The sequence below is a fragment of the Ranitomeya variabilis genome, chromosome 4 (assembly GCF_051348905.1).
Source record: "Ranitomeya variabilis isolate aRanVar5 chromosome 4, aRanVar5.hap1, whole genome shotgun sequence".
Classification (NCBI taxonomy): domain Eukaryota; kingdom Metazoa; phylum Chordata; class Amphibia; order Anura; family Dendrobatidae; genus Ranitomeya; species Ranitomeya variabilis.
In genome coordinates this window covers 740,365,715-740,380,670 of record NC_135235.1, presented here as the reverse complement: position 1 = coordinate 740,380,670, position 14,956 = coordinate 740,365,715, and the positions used below count along the sequence as shown (strand labels likewise).

Here is a 14,956-nt window from a genome sequence, read left to right as displayed (position 1 = left end):
TAGCTTATCCTGAAAGATCTGGGAGCAGGTAGGCAGGAACAAAACAGAGCACATCTGAATACATTGGTAGCCGGCAAGGAAATGACAGAAAGGCCAGGTAAAATAGGAAACACCCAGCCTCTGATGGACAGGTGGAAACCAAAGGCCGCAACCCACCAAAGTCACCCAGTACCAGCAGTAACCACCAGAGGGAGCCCACAAACAGAATCCACAACAGGTATTGCCATTAAATCAAAGTTTGGGAGGAATCTCCTGTAGTACCCCATGATTCTCAGAAAGACTCTAACTTGCTTCTTTGAGAGTGGTCTTGGCCAATTTTGGATTGCGTCCTTTTTAGTGATCTGGGGTTTGATCTCAACTCTACCTGCTACATAGGTATTTGCCCTCTTCTTTTCCAATGGCACATTTTTTGAGATTTATAGAAAACCCCACTTTCCTGAGAGCATTAAACACCACCATAGCATAATTCTTATGGAGTGCGAGGATCTGGTCCATAGCCCTCTGGAATATGTCCGGGGCTCCCTGTAATCCAAGGTGGTTATATACCTTGCTGGCCCAAGTCTCTTCAATCAGGTCATCGACACACGGCATCAGATATGCATCGAACTTGGAGACTTCATTCAGAGATTCGGCATACGCTTTATTTCCTTGTAAATCAGCTCTTGCCGTTGCCGGGCCTTGGGAATTCGTTAGGGCTTCAAGTTCACCCGCACATGGGATTCCGTCAGAACCTCGTGTTCTATGACCTTTGTACACACTGAAAAATCTGACAATAGGTTCCTGTTCTGCTGCAGCAATTCCCGACCCTGCTGTTTTTGGACCTTCAACAGTGTCTTCGCTACTGCGACTTATTCAACATCTGCTTCTGGCTTGACCAGCAAACATGGAGTTTCAATGGGCTCCATGTCATGCCATGGCTTGATAAGATTGCCGTGGTACAATTGGTACTATTTTCGTCTTCCTGGTTGGTGAATCTTGTACTTCACTTCACCAAGCTTCTCCACCACCTCATAGGGGCTTTGCTATTTGGCCAAGAACTTACTTTCCACTGTGGGAATTAGTACGAGGACTCGGTCCCAAGAGCTGAAGTTTCTCACCCTGGCTGACCAGTTGTAGACACTAGATTGAGCCTGTACAGGAGATGTCCTTTTATGATGGGAATCACCTTCACAATCCTCTCGCATCTGGGTGAAGTGCTTGATGAAGCTCCGGTGGGGGGGGGGGGGGTGATTTTGGCTTCTCAGGTTTCCTTTGCTATATCAAAGAGACCCTGCGGATGTTAGCCATACAGAAGTTCAAACAGAGAGAATCTGTTAGAGCTTTGTGGAACCTCCTGGATAGAAAGCAACAGATGAGGCAGGAGACGGTCCCAGTCTCGACCGTCCTTCTCTATGACCTTCTTAAGCATATTCTTCAATTTTTTTATTCAATATTTCCATAAGGCCATCTATCTGGAGATGGTACATGGACGTCTTCAGTTGTGTAATTAGCACGGCCTTACACAGTTCCCTCATCACCTTACTCATAAAGAGTGTTCCTTGGTCAGTCAGAATCTCCCTCTATAATCCTGTCCATGGAAAAACGTGTACCAACTTGCGGGCTATACTTTTTACAGAGAAGTTTCTCAGGAGAACTGCTTCAGGTTACCACGTAGCATAGTCAAGGATGACCAACATGTATTGATGCCTACTAGCAGATTTAACCAGGGGACATAGCAAGTCCATGGCAATTTGCTTAAATGGCACCTGGATGATGGGTAATGGAACGGCACGAGAAGACTTAGGAAGTGAGAGGAGGGGGCAGTTACCTGGCAGATGGGACAGGACCTGCAATGCTTTAAGATTTCCTGGTGACATCCAGGCCAATAGAACAATCTCATATCCCGCTCTTGAGTTTTGTCCATGCCCAGATAGCGACCCAAGAAAAGTGAATGGGCCATCCCGTACACACGGCTCCGCTCCATACACCCACGGCTCTGCTTCATACACACACGGCTCCGCTCCATACACACACGGCTCTGCTCCATACACACACGGCTCCGCTTCGTATATCTCATACACACGGCTCCGCTCCATACACCTCGTACACACGGCTCCGCTTTATCCACACTGTAAACCACTGCTGACCCCAAACATAAACTTCCCCTCATCCAGCACCATGACAACCAGCACAGCAGAGTCCTGCATACACTGAGGCCCCTGATCATGTGACCCCTGACTCCTCCCCTCCTGTGACCTCATCACAGGTCCTGTGTACAGTGAGCAGCCAGCCTGCCATATATGTGGAGTGCAGCTCTGCGGGTGGAGGTAGGTGCTGGAGGCCCCATTATTCTCTATGTGGAGTGCGGCTCTGCGGGTGGAGGTCGGTGCTGGAGGCCCCATTATTCTCTATGTGGAGTGCGGCTCTGCGGGTGGAGGTCGGTGCTGGAGGCTCCATTATTCTCTATGTGGAGTGCGGCTCTGCGGGTGGAGGTCGGTGCTGGAGGCCCCATTATTCTCTATGTGGAGTGCGGCTCTGCGGGTGGAGGTCGGTGCTGGAGGCTCCATTATTCTCTATGTGGAGGTCGGTGCTGGAGGCCCCATTATTCTCTATGTGGAGTGTGGCTCTGCGGGTGGAGGTCGGTGCTGGAGGCTGCATTATTCTCTGTGGGTGGAGGTCGGTGGGGGAGGCTCCATTATTCTCTGTGGGTGGAGGTCGGTGGGGGAGTCTCCATTATTTTCTGTGGAGTGCGGCTCTGCGGGTGGAGGTCGGTGCTGGAGGCTCCATTATTCTCTATGTGGAGTGCGGCTCTGCGGGTGGAGGTCGGTGCTGGAGGCTCCATTATTCTCTATGTGGAGTGCGGCTCTGCGGGTGGAGGTCGGTGCTGGAGGCTCCATTATTCTCTATGTGGAGTGCGGCTCTGCGGGTGGAGGTCGGTGCTGGAGGCTCCATTATTCTCTGTGGGTGGAGGTCGGTGCTGGAGGCTCCATTATTCTCTGTGGGTGGAGGTCAGTGCTGGAGGCTCCATTATTCTCTGTGGGTGGAGGTCAGTGCTGGAGGCTCCATTATTCTCTATGTGGAGTGCGGCTCTGCGGGTGGAGGTCGGTGCTGGAGGCTCCATTATTCTCTGTGGGTGGAGGTCGGTGCTGGAGGCTCCATTATTCTCTGTGGGTGGAGGTCAGTGCTGGAGGCTCCATTATTCTCTATGTGGAGTGCGGCTCTGCGGGTGGAGGTCGGTGCTGGAGGCTCCATTATTCTCTATGTGGAGTGCGGCTCTGCGGGTGGAGGTCGGTGCTGGAGGCTCCATTATTCTCTATGTGGAGTGCGGCTCTGCGGGTGGAGGTCGGTGCTGGAGGCTCCATTATTCTCTGTGGGTGGAGGTCGGTGCTGGAGGCTCCATTATTCTCTGTGGGTGGAGGTCAGTGCTGGAGGCTCCATTATTCTCTATGTGGAGTGCGGCTCTGCGGGTGGAGGTCGGTGCTGGAGGCTCCATTATTCTCTGTGGGTGGAGGTCGGTACTGGAGGCAGCTGACAATCAGCGTGATTTCAGTAGTCGCGTCCCATTAATAAAGTAGAACCAAAGAGAAGCCGCAGAATCACTGGAGAGAGCAAATCCTTGCCCGCTCTCTTCCTTCAGACTTCGGCACAGACAGGACGTTCTGTTTCATGGACGTGTTCACTGGAAAGAGCGAGTTTTGTCCTCAAATCACCTTCTAGTAGGAATAGAGAATATCCCTAAATAATCTAATATGTCCGTGTTCACACCACGAGAGCAGCATTCAGGCCAAACCTCCTCCAGTCCTCAGACTGGAGCTCAATAATGGCCACCAGAAAAATTCACTACTCACTAGTAGAGGTGAATCAATTTTTCAAAATTCGGTTCCAATTATGATCGGCGCTGTATATTGTTTTTGTAATATTCACCGAACACCGCTGAAAGCCATTGGAGTAGAAATTACCGTATATGTTCGGAATATATTCACTCAACTCTACTCACTAGTGTCTTTTTCCAGCGTCATACAGGATCAGATCCACAGATTACGGCTTATATCGGAATAACCGCTCCAGTCATTATTTATGATGTTCCATCATCTTCTCATTCAGGTCTCTACAACATTAGATCCTCTCAGTGAAGATCTTCTATAGAAGAGAATTTTCCTGAATTACCCATCAAGGATGGATATGGACAGAGACAAGATGGCGGAGAGGATATTAGACCTCACCCTAGAGATCCTCTTCCGGCTTACTGGAGAGGTGAGAGATTCTGATGACGTCACATTACATGATTCTTATCTATGGGAATAACAGATGGACAGAACTGGAGAGGTGAGGACTCTGGAAATGTCTGTAGTGAGATTTATTAATGTGTCTCTCCATAACCAGGATTACACAGTAGTGAAGAAGACCTCTAGTGATCGCTGTCAGGACCCTGTGTCTGAGGGATGGGGAAGACCCCTGAGCCCAATCACAGGGCCTCCACCTAACCCCCTGATACATGTGGACATCAATGACCAGAAGATCCTAGAACTCGCCTACAAGATGATTGAGCTGCTGACTGGAGAGGTGACTCTGCTGGGAATGCTGGGACATTATACAGTAACGCTATGAAGGGATCGGGGGATGATGGTATCATTGTATGTGTCAGGTTCCTATAAGGTGTCAGGATGTCTCCGTCTATTTCTCCATGGAGGAGTGGGAGTATTTAGAAAGACACAGAGATCTGTACAAGGACGTTGTGATGGTGGTTCCCCAGCCCCTCACATCACCAGGTAATAGACAGGACTAAACACACACGGCCTATAATTATCTGTGTGTAAAGAATGAATTCAGTCCCTGTATGTGTTTCCTCCAGATCTATCCAGTAAGAGGACAACACCAGAGAGATGTCCCCGTCCTCTTCTTCCACAGGACTGTAAACAAGAAGATCCCAATGTTCCTCAGGATCATCAGGTAGATGGAGAGAAGGTGTCATGAGATCTCCCCTCTGATGTGTAGACGGCTGTGAAGGTCTTGTGCTCAGTCTTGTTTTATCCACCAGTATTATATGATTTATACTTGTGTAATGAGAACGGTGGAGATGGCAGGATTAGAGCTGACCATAGATGTGACTTCTCCATCTGTCGGTGACCTTTACAATATTTGTTTCAGGGTGAAGATCTGACCCATATTAATACTACAGAGACATATGTGACGGGTGATAAGCAGTGTAAAGAGGAGATTCCTACATATGACTACCCAGGTGAGTAGTTACCACTAAATGTAGAGAAGTCACAGATTCTACTGTAATTATATGTTGAATTTCTAGTGGAAGTACCGGTCCTGGAAGGATAGTCAAGTGAGAAGCCAAACTGTTTTTAGGTGACAAAGAAATACAGTTATGCTCAAAACTTTACACATCCTAGCAGAATTTTAGCTTTCTTGGCCTTTTTTCAGAGAATATGAATGATAACACCAAAACTTTTTTCCACTCGTGGTTAGTGGTTGGGCAAAGCCATTTACTGTCAAACTACTGTGTTTTCTCTTTTTAAATCATCATGACAACCCAAAATATCTAAATGACCCTGATCAAAAGTTCACATACCCCATTTCTTAATACCGTGTATTGCCCCCTCTAACATCAATGCCAGCTTGAAGTCTTTTATGGATGTGGATGAGGTTCTTTATTTTCTCAGTTGGTAAAGCTGCCCACTCTTCTTAGCAAAAAGCCTCCAGTTCCTGTAAATTCCTGTTCTGTCTAGCATGAACTGCGCACTCGAGAGTGGCTCAATGATATTGAGGTCAAGAGACTGAGATGGGCCCCCCAGAACCTTCAGTTTGTTCCACTGTAGCCAAGGACAGGTCGACTTGGCCTTGTGTTTTGGATCATTGTCATGTTGGAACGTCCAAGTATGTTCCATGCGCAACTTCCAATCTGATGATTGCAAATTTGCCTCCAGTATTTGCTGATAATGTGCTGCATTCATCTTTCCTTGAACTTTGACCAAGTTTCCTGTGCCTTTGTAACTCACACATCCCCAAAATATCAGCGATCCACCTCCCTGCATGGTGTTCCTGTCATCATGGGCTTTGTTGACCTCTCTCCAAATGTAACGTTTATGGTTGTGGCCAAAAAGTTAAATTTTGGTCTCATCCCTCCAAATTACTTTGTTCCAGAAGTTTTGAGGCTACACTCCCTGACAGAAGTTATATCGCTTATCCATTTTATGTAAATAAAAGCTTATAACCTGACGTTAAATTCATCCATTGGTTGTATAAATTATTCTTTTGAAAGCTGAAACCCTCCGAAATGTGGTTTTGGTTAAGAAAATAAATTGGCATAAAAGCAGAAATATTGATCATTTAATGGACACAGAATGGTCAGATTTTGACAAGACAAAAGTTTTGTTGCCTGGTCATATAATGCACCCAATCCTAGTTTACATCCTCACCTGTGCTCAGTAATGATTGGTTAATTAGTGTGTGTGCGTATAAAAAGAAACCCAGCACCCCAGACATTCACTTGAACTGCATCTTGAGCTCTGACAACATGCCAAAAATCCACCCTGCGACCAAAGCCTGGATTATCAAGAAGCTGAAGACCAGATCCAGTGCAGATGTGTCTCAGCGTCAAGGACAAAGAATTACAAAAAGATTTGATGAGACTGGAGATGTGTTTGACAAACCCAGGTCCAGCAGACCCCGCAAGACAACTGCTCAGGAGGCACGTTTGTTGGTTAGAAAATCCAAGGCAAACCCCTCTTCCACTGCAGCAGAGCTCCAACAGGCCTGGTCACCTCAAGTCCCTGTGTCAACTGGAACAGTTTGTAGGATTCTGTCTCGGAATGGCCTCCATGGTCGAATCACTGCCCAGAGCCAGCACTAAACAAAAGGCAAATAAAAAACCGTGTGGCATTTGCAAAGTCCCACAGCCTGCTAAACAGATGGATGCTGGAAAAGTGGCAGAAGGTGGATTTCTCTGCTGAATCTTCAGTAGAATTACACCACAGCCGCCGCAAATACTGCAGGAGACCTACTGAAGTCCGTATGGACCCAAAATACACCCAGAAAACAGTTAAATTTGGTGGTGGAAAGATCATGGTCTGGGGTTACATTCAGTATGGGGGTATGCGAAACATTTGCAAGGTGGAAGGCACTATCAATAGCCTAAAATATCAGGAAGTATTAGCTACCTCTTATATTCCAAATCATAAAAGGGGTCAAATTCTGCAGCAGGATTGTGCTCCGTCTCATACATCCATCTCTACAACAAAGTTCCTCCAGGCAAAAAAGATCAAGGTGCTCAAGGACTGGCCAGCCCGGTCACCAGACATGAACATCATTGAGCATGTTTGGGGTAGGGTGAAAGAGGAGGCTTGGAAGACAAAACCAAAGAATCCAGATGAACTCTGGGAGGCATGTAAGACGGCATTCTTTGCTATTCCTGATGACTTCATTAATAAATTGTATGAATCATTGTTGAACCGCATGGATGTAGTCCTTCAAGCTCACAGAAGTCACACAAAATATTAAATATGACTCTAGTAGCACTACAACTTCATTCACCAATGTTAGGCAACATATATTTGTATTTTAATTTAATTATTTGTTTGAATATCACATTACTTTCTGTGGGCGACAAAACTTTTGTCTTGCCAAAATCTGACCATTCCGTGTCCAATAACTGATCAATATTTCTGCATTGATGCCAATTTATTTTCTTGTCAGGGCAGGAGCAACACAGGGTCACGACCGGGTAGTACAGTTACTGTTTTCCCCCTCCCTCTTTAAACAAACCGAGGCTCCTGCATAGGAAACAACATATTTGGTGAGATCAAACCATCTTTTTATTCGAGCACTGGTTACATGAGCACTAATTTTGCACTTTATCACTTTTTGTACTGTTTTGTCCATATGAGATTTTATTAAGCGGTACCATTAAAGGTTATGTTTTATATATATAAGTGTTCTCTTAGCTAGTATGCCAATTTATTTTCTTAACCTAAACCACATTTCGGAGGGTTTCAGCTTTCAAAAGAATAATTTATACACCCAATGGATGAATTATCGTCAGGTTATAAGCTTTTATTTACATAACATGGATAAGCGACATAACTTCGGTCAGGGAGTGTAGTCTCTGTGCTGTTTTTTTGTGTATTTTAGGCAAGATACTTTGTGGCATTTGCGCAGTAATCGCTTATATATGGCACCTCGACCATGCAGCACATTTCTCTTCCAGTGCCTCCTTGTTGTGCTTCTTAAAACAGCTACACCTCTAGTTTTCAGAGAGAGTTCAGGATTTCAGCTGATGTTATTTGTGAGTTTTTCTTTGCATCCCAACCAATTTACCTAGATGTTGTGGACGACATTTTTGTTGGTCTACCTGACCGTGGTATTGTTTTTATAGAGCCCCTGATTTTCCATTCGTTAATCACAGTTTGAAAGTTTGAATGCTGCTGACTGGCATTATCAATTCCTTGGATATCTTTTTGTATCCCTTTCCTGTTTTATACAGCTCAACTACATTTTTTCGTAGATTTATAGAATAAAAGAACAATTTACATTTTACGCAAAAATATATCTATAAAGAGAAAAATCAGACAAACTGAACATTTTGCAGTGGTATCTTAATTATTGCCAGAGCTGTATATTGTGGAGCTGTGTATACTTCTCCTGCCCTGTATAAATGGTGCCATTCTCTTCTCAGTATCAATTATGTGTGTATATATACACTGCACAGTACCACTCCTCCTGTCCTGTATATATACACTGCACAGTACCACTCCTCCTGTCCTGTATATATACACTGCCCAGTACCACTCCTCCTGTCCTGTATATATATACACTGCACAGTACCACTCCTCCTGTCCTGTATATATACACTGCCCAGTACCACTCCTCCTGTCCTGTATATATACACTGCACAGTACCACTCCTCCTGTCCTGTATATACACACTGCACAGTACCACTCCTCCTGTCCTGTATATATACACTGCACAGTACCACTCCTCCTGTCCTGTATATATATACACTGCACAGTACCACTCCTCCTGTCCTGTGTATATATACACTGCACAGTACCTCTCCTCCTGTATATATACACTGCACAGTACCACTCCTCCTGTATATATACACTGCACAGTACCACTCCTCCTGTCCTGTATATATACACTGCCCAGTACCACTCCTCCTGTCCTGTATATATACACTGCACAGTACCACTCCTCCTGTCCTGTATATACACACTGCACAGTACCACTCCTCCTGTCCTGTATATATACACTGCACAGTACCACTCCTCCTGTATATATACACTGCACAGTACCACTCATCCTGTCCTGTATATATACACTGCACAGTACCACTCCTCCTGTATACACTGCACAGTACCACTCCTCCTGTCCTGTATATATACACTGCACAGTACCACTCCTCCTGTCCTGTATATATACACTGCACAGTACCACTCCTCCTGTCCTCTATATATACACTGCACAGTACCACTCCTCCTGTCCTCTATATATACACTGCACAGCACCACTCCTCCTGTCCTGTATATATACACTGCACAGCACCACTCCTCCTGTCCTGTATATATACACTGCACAGCACCACTCCTCCTGTCCTGTATATATACACTGCACAGCACCACTCCTCCTGTCCTGTGTATATATACACTGCACAGTACTTCTCCTCCTGTCCTGTATATATACACTGCACAGTACCACTCCTCCTGTCCTGTATATATATACACTGCACAGTACCACTCCTCCTGTCCTGTATATATATACACTGCACAGTACCACTCCTCCTGTCCTGTATATATATACACTGCACAGTACCACTCCTCCTGTCCTGTGTATATATACACTGCACAGTACCACTCCTCCTGTATTTATACACTGCACCGTGCCACTCCTCCTGTCCTGTGTGTATGTATATTGTACAGTACCACTTCTCCTATCCTGTTTACCGGATTTTTCTGACTATAAGACTCATCGGACCATAAGACGCACCTGGGTTTTAGGGGAGGAAATTAGGAGAAAAAAAACTGAAGCAAAAAATGTGGTCACTTCTGTACTTAATATCCCCATCCTGCTACACATAGCCCCTCATCCTTATCCTGGTATGCATGGCCCCTCATCCTTATCCTGGTATGCATGGTCCCATCCTTATCCTGTTATGCATGGCCCCCTCCTTATCCTGATATGATTGGCCCCCTCCTTATCCTGGTATGCATGGCCCCCTCTTTATCCTGGTATGATTGGCCCCATCCCGTTCATGGTACGACTGGTCCCATCACAAAAGATTAAACAAAGAAACAAACCATTACACTTGCCTTCCTCCATTCCCTGGTAGTGTCCTCGCATGGCAGGGACATCATGTGCTGCTCACAAGCAGAGCACAGCTGCCGGAATACTCACCGGGACTGTGCGCACATAGAGCAGTGAGTATTCATTGCTCTTCAGTAGCGCGCGGTGTCAGCCACTGGCTTCCTGCTGCTGCCGGCGGTCACTTGTGCCGATACTTTAGAGAAATGAATATTCAGGACGCGCTCAGAAGCGTATTAGACCCGCTGGAGTGCCTTGTGGTCCTAGTAGGATGCCTGGGAGTCACAAGGCAAAGTAAAGGCAAGTGTGGACCTGGACAAGCTATTTGACCAAGGCATTGTTCAGGAAAACCTGTTATGGGCTTTTATTTTTGGAATGGACTGCAGGAAGGTAGTGGTGCTGATCCGTTTCCTCCAGTCTTATAAGTGGCCCATGGACACAGATTCCACTTTAGAAAAAAACCTGCAGGAAGGGTTTGGGTGTGCCAGTTTGGAGTGTGCAACTTGCGGAGCAAGACGGCTCTGCAGAAGCTCAGCCTGTGTTAACACAGAGCCAGCAGAGCAAACTCCTGGAACCCCGCAGTGTTATACGGTGGTGCTGTTGCCCTCGGCAACCGGACTCCCAGTGACTGCTTTGTTTCCCTGCTGCGATCCGGAGGATTCCGCATGCTGTACACTGTGAGTGTGGACATTAAAAACACGTTTGCTGCAAACTTTTCCTCTGGTCACTGTCTGTCACACTGAACCAGCCCTGCTGCACTACAATATATACAAACAAACAAGGAAAAAACCATAAAGGCTCCTACTCACCTTTCCCCCGCAGCGCACACTCTGTGTTAAATATTTTAATAAAATAGCACCGGAAACTCCTCCAGCCTCGCAGGAGCTCGCGGTAAGTCCTCACGTATTCGGTCAGCACCTACCGAAATCTCCGGCGCTACACTCCTCCTCCATCCTCATCGTCCTTCCTGTCACCTCTATTAACCCTGGATGTGTCCTCTGATTCTGGCCACACTGCGCTGGCGCAGTCTACACCAACTTCGGACAGAAGGACACAACCAGAGCTACATTATAGATACTGAAATTAAACTTTGGCAAAGCGCTAACAATTTTGTCTGGACCATTTTTGGAGGCGTTTTTTCTCTGTATTTTTTTTGTTTTATTCCAATACACACAAAGTAAACCGTTTCAATGGCGCCAACACTTTCGTCCATGACTGTATATAGACAAATGTGAGACAATATAGATATTAAAAATACACTTTATTAGATCGCAATTGATAACAGCTAAAAATACAAAAAGCCATTTAAGAAGGATAAATGTAATCACAAAAAGACAATGGAATGGGGCATCTGGATGAGCAGTGGATAAGTCCTAAGCATACAGCCTTATGGATCGTTCACACATCCTGATATTTCCAGTACTGTAAAAGCCCGAACCAGAGATATTTGTGTCCATTTGTACGTGTATTTCTTACATGTGGCAACCATGTGCCGCAGCAGTATCATAACGTACGTTGAAGACAGCTCACATTATTGACCCCTGCTCTGCCTGCGATCAGCATTAGCAGGGGACAATGTTGAGAGATGTATTGAGACCCCGCTTAAAAATAAAATAAAAAATCACATTGTACTAACCTTAAGGGTATGTGTCCACGTTCAGGAAACACTGCGTGTTTGACGCTGCGCAGAGCCACAGTGTCAAACACGCAGTGTCCAGATGTTACAGCATAGTGGAGGGGATTTTATGAAATCCCATCTCCACTATGCGTGGTAACACGCACCCGGCGGCCCTGCGATTCCGGACATGTGGCGCGTCTTTTAAGATCGCAGCATGTCCGTGTACCTTGCGGCGACGCTGCGCCGCCGCAAGGTAAATCACAGGGCCCTATGTATGGGGTGCGATGATGCCGGATGTGTGCAATGAACACATCCGGCATCATCGCGTCACAGAAGGGGGCGGGGCTTAGGGCGGAGCGGGTTTGCTGCTCCGTCCAAACCGCCGGCCATCCTGAAGGTGGACACACAGCCTAAGGAAAACTAACATGCGCAATCTTTTAAAAAGTCGGACTGCACTCTGACCAATGTAAATCTATGAACATGCTGTGGTTGTCCTCGTATCTTGGATGAGACTCGCCAATGCAAGTGTGACAACTATTAACCAGCAGAGGGAAAGCCGATGGCTGGGGGCTGATGTTTATAGCCTGGGAAGGTGGTTTTACACATGGAGCTTCCCAGGATATTAATATCAGCTCACAGCTGTATACTTAGTCTTTCCTGGTTATTAAAATAGGGGGCTCCTCAAAAAAATGACTTGTGCACACGTTGCGGATTTACTGCGTATCCGCGTTTTTTTCCACGCAGACACGCTGCAGATCCGCAAAGTGATGTACAGTATAATGTAAATTAATAGGGGAAAAAAAATGCTGTGCTAATTTTGCAGAAAATTCCGCATGGAAAACACAGCGGATTAAAAGAAGGAGCATGTCACTACTTTTGTGCGGATCTGCAGCGTTTCTGCACCCTTCCATTATAGAAATCCGCAGGGGTATAAATGCATGAAATCCGCACAAAATCCACATTAAATCCGCAACAAAAACTCATCAAATCTGCACCTGCGGTTTCTGCCAGGAGATGCAGAAAATTCTGCACCCAAATCTGCAACGTGTGCACATAGCCTTAAGGTCCCCCTTTAATTAATAATCAGCAAAGGCTAGGGAGAGAGCTGCGGGCCAATATTAATAGCCTACGAAGGGACCATGGACATTGACCCCATTCCAGACTAAAAACCTCAGCTCTCAGCCGCCCCAGAAATAGCCCATATATAAGAAGCACCAATTCTGGCACTTAGGGCTCCTTTTCACTTGCGAGACATACGGCCGTGTCTCGCAGGTTAAAACCCTCCTCTGGCGCCGCCACTTGGGAGCGGAGCGTGCAGCTCCATATGTTGCTATGCAGCCGCACACTCCGCTCTGGAGTGCCGGCGCCAGAGGAGGGTTTTAACCTGCGAGAAACGGCCGTATGTCTCGCAAGTGAAAAGGAGCGCTAAGCCTCGCTCGTCCCACTTGCCCTGGTACGATGGCAAGTGAGGTGATAGTTGGGGGGATTGATGTCACCTTTGTATTGTCAGGTGACATCAAGCCCAGAGATTATTAATGGAGAAGCGTCTTTAAGACGTCCTCATTACTAACCCCGTAGTCAATTTGTATAAAAAAAACACACGCACACACACAGAATAAAGTCTTCAATTGAAAAAATGACAGACTCCTTTAATGAATCTAAATTAAACCATACTCGCGTCATCTCCCAGTCCATTGAAGCCAAGGTCTCCTGTAACAGAATTAAAATAATAATAACAATATTCCTCAACTGTCCACCGAGATAATAATCTATTTGTCCCACGATGGTTCAAATACAAAGGTGCCATCAACCCCCCCCAACAATCAACCCACTTGCCACCGTACCAGGGCAAGTGAGAAAAGCTAGGTTAAGTGTCAGATTTGGTGCATTCTGTGGATGAGCCTTTTCTGGGGTGGCTGAGAGTTGATGTTTTTAGTCTAGGATGGGGCCAATATACATGGGAAAGTACCCCATTACAATAGCCAGGAAAGCTTACACACACTGTACTAATTATGTGTGTGACTGACTTTATATCTATTCTATGTGTATATACTGTTTGTAATGTATCTGTTCTATTCTGTTGCCTCATGCTACAGATTTTCTTGTACGTGGAAGATGAATTTCTGGCTTTTCATCAATATATCTATATATAGTTATATAACAATAATTTATTTCTATAGCGCCAACATATTCTGCAGCACTTTACAGTTTAGAGGGGACTTGTACAGACAATAGACATTACAGCATAACCGTGAAAACCTAGATCAAAACAGATACCAAGAGGAATGAGGGCCCTGCTCGCAAGCTTACAGTCTGAGGAAAAAGGGGAGACTCGAAAGGTGGATGGTAAGAATTGCTTTTGTTGTTCGGACCAGCCATAGTGTTAGAATCGGGTGTTCATGTAATACTGCATGAAACGGTTATTGGCCTAAATATGTAACAGTAGTTAACCTCAGGTCATTAACACAACTGAGGGCACGGGTAGGGTGGTAGGCTGAGATGAGGGAGAAGATGTAGGTTGGTGCTGAGCCATGGAGTTCTTTGTGGGTGAGGGTAATAAGTTTGTGCTGGATTCTGGAATTGATGGGTAACCAGGGTAATGTCTGCCACAAGGTAACGGCATCAGAATAACGATTGGTGAGGAATATGATCCTGGCTGCAGCATTCAAGACAGATTGGAGTGGGGAGAGTTTGGTAAGAGGGAGACCGATTAGAATAGAATTACAATAGTCCAGATGAGAATGAATAAGAGAAACAGTAAAGGTACCTTCACACTGAGCGACTTTCCAACGAGAACGACAGCGATCCGTGACGTTGCAGCGTCCTGGATAGCGATCTCGTTGTGTTTGACACGCAGCAGCGATCTGGATCCCGCTGTGATATCGCTTGTCGGAGCTAGAAGTCCAGAACTTTATTTCGTCGATGATGACCCACTGTCATCGCTGGATCGGTGTGCGTGACGCCGATCCAGCGACGTGTTCACTTGTAACCAGGGTAAATATCGGGTTACTAAACGCAGGGCCGCGCTTAGTAACCCGATATTTACCCTGG

General features: G+C 46.0%; 3 protein-coding genes across 3 annotated transcripts in view; all 3 read left to right on the top strand.

The window, feature by feature from the left end:
* The window catches only part of LOC143768015 (uncharacterized), a 611,009-nt gene that overhangs the window by 107,449 nt on the left and 488,604 nt on the right, over positions 1-14,956 (top strand). The gene's annotated exons all lie outside the window — the stretch shown is intronic.
* LOC143768029 (uncharacterized) overlaps positions 1-14,956 on the top strand; it is a 788,341-nt gene that overhangs the window by 415,415 nt on the left and 357,970 nt on the right. The window lies entirely within an intron of this gene.
* Positions 4,088-14,956, top strand: part of LOC143768022 (uncharacterized) — a 209,043-nt gene continuing 198,174 nt past the window's right edge. The window contains exons 1-5 of the mRNA XM_077256667.1: positions 4,088-4,233; positions 4,363-4,542; positions 4,625-4,748; positions 4,832-4,929; positions 5,128-5,218. Of these exons, the coding sequence (XP_077112782.1) occupies positions 4,156-4,233; positions 4,363-4,542; positions 4,625-4,748; positions 4,832-4,929; positions 5,128-5,218 (571 nt within the window). The 5' untranslated portion in view covers positions 4,088-4,155. The remainder of the gene's footprint in view (positions 4,234-4,362; positions 4,543-4,624; positions 4,749-4,831; positions 4,930-5,127; positions 5,219-14,956) is intronic.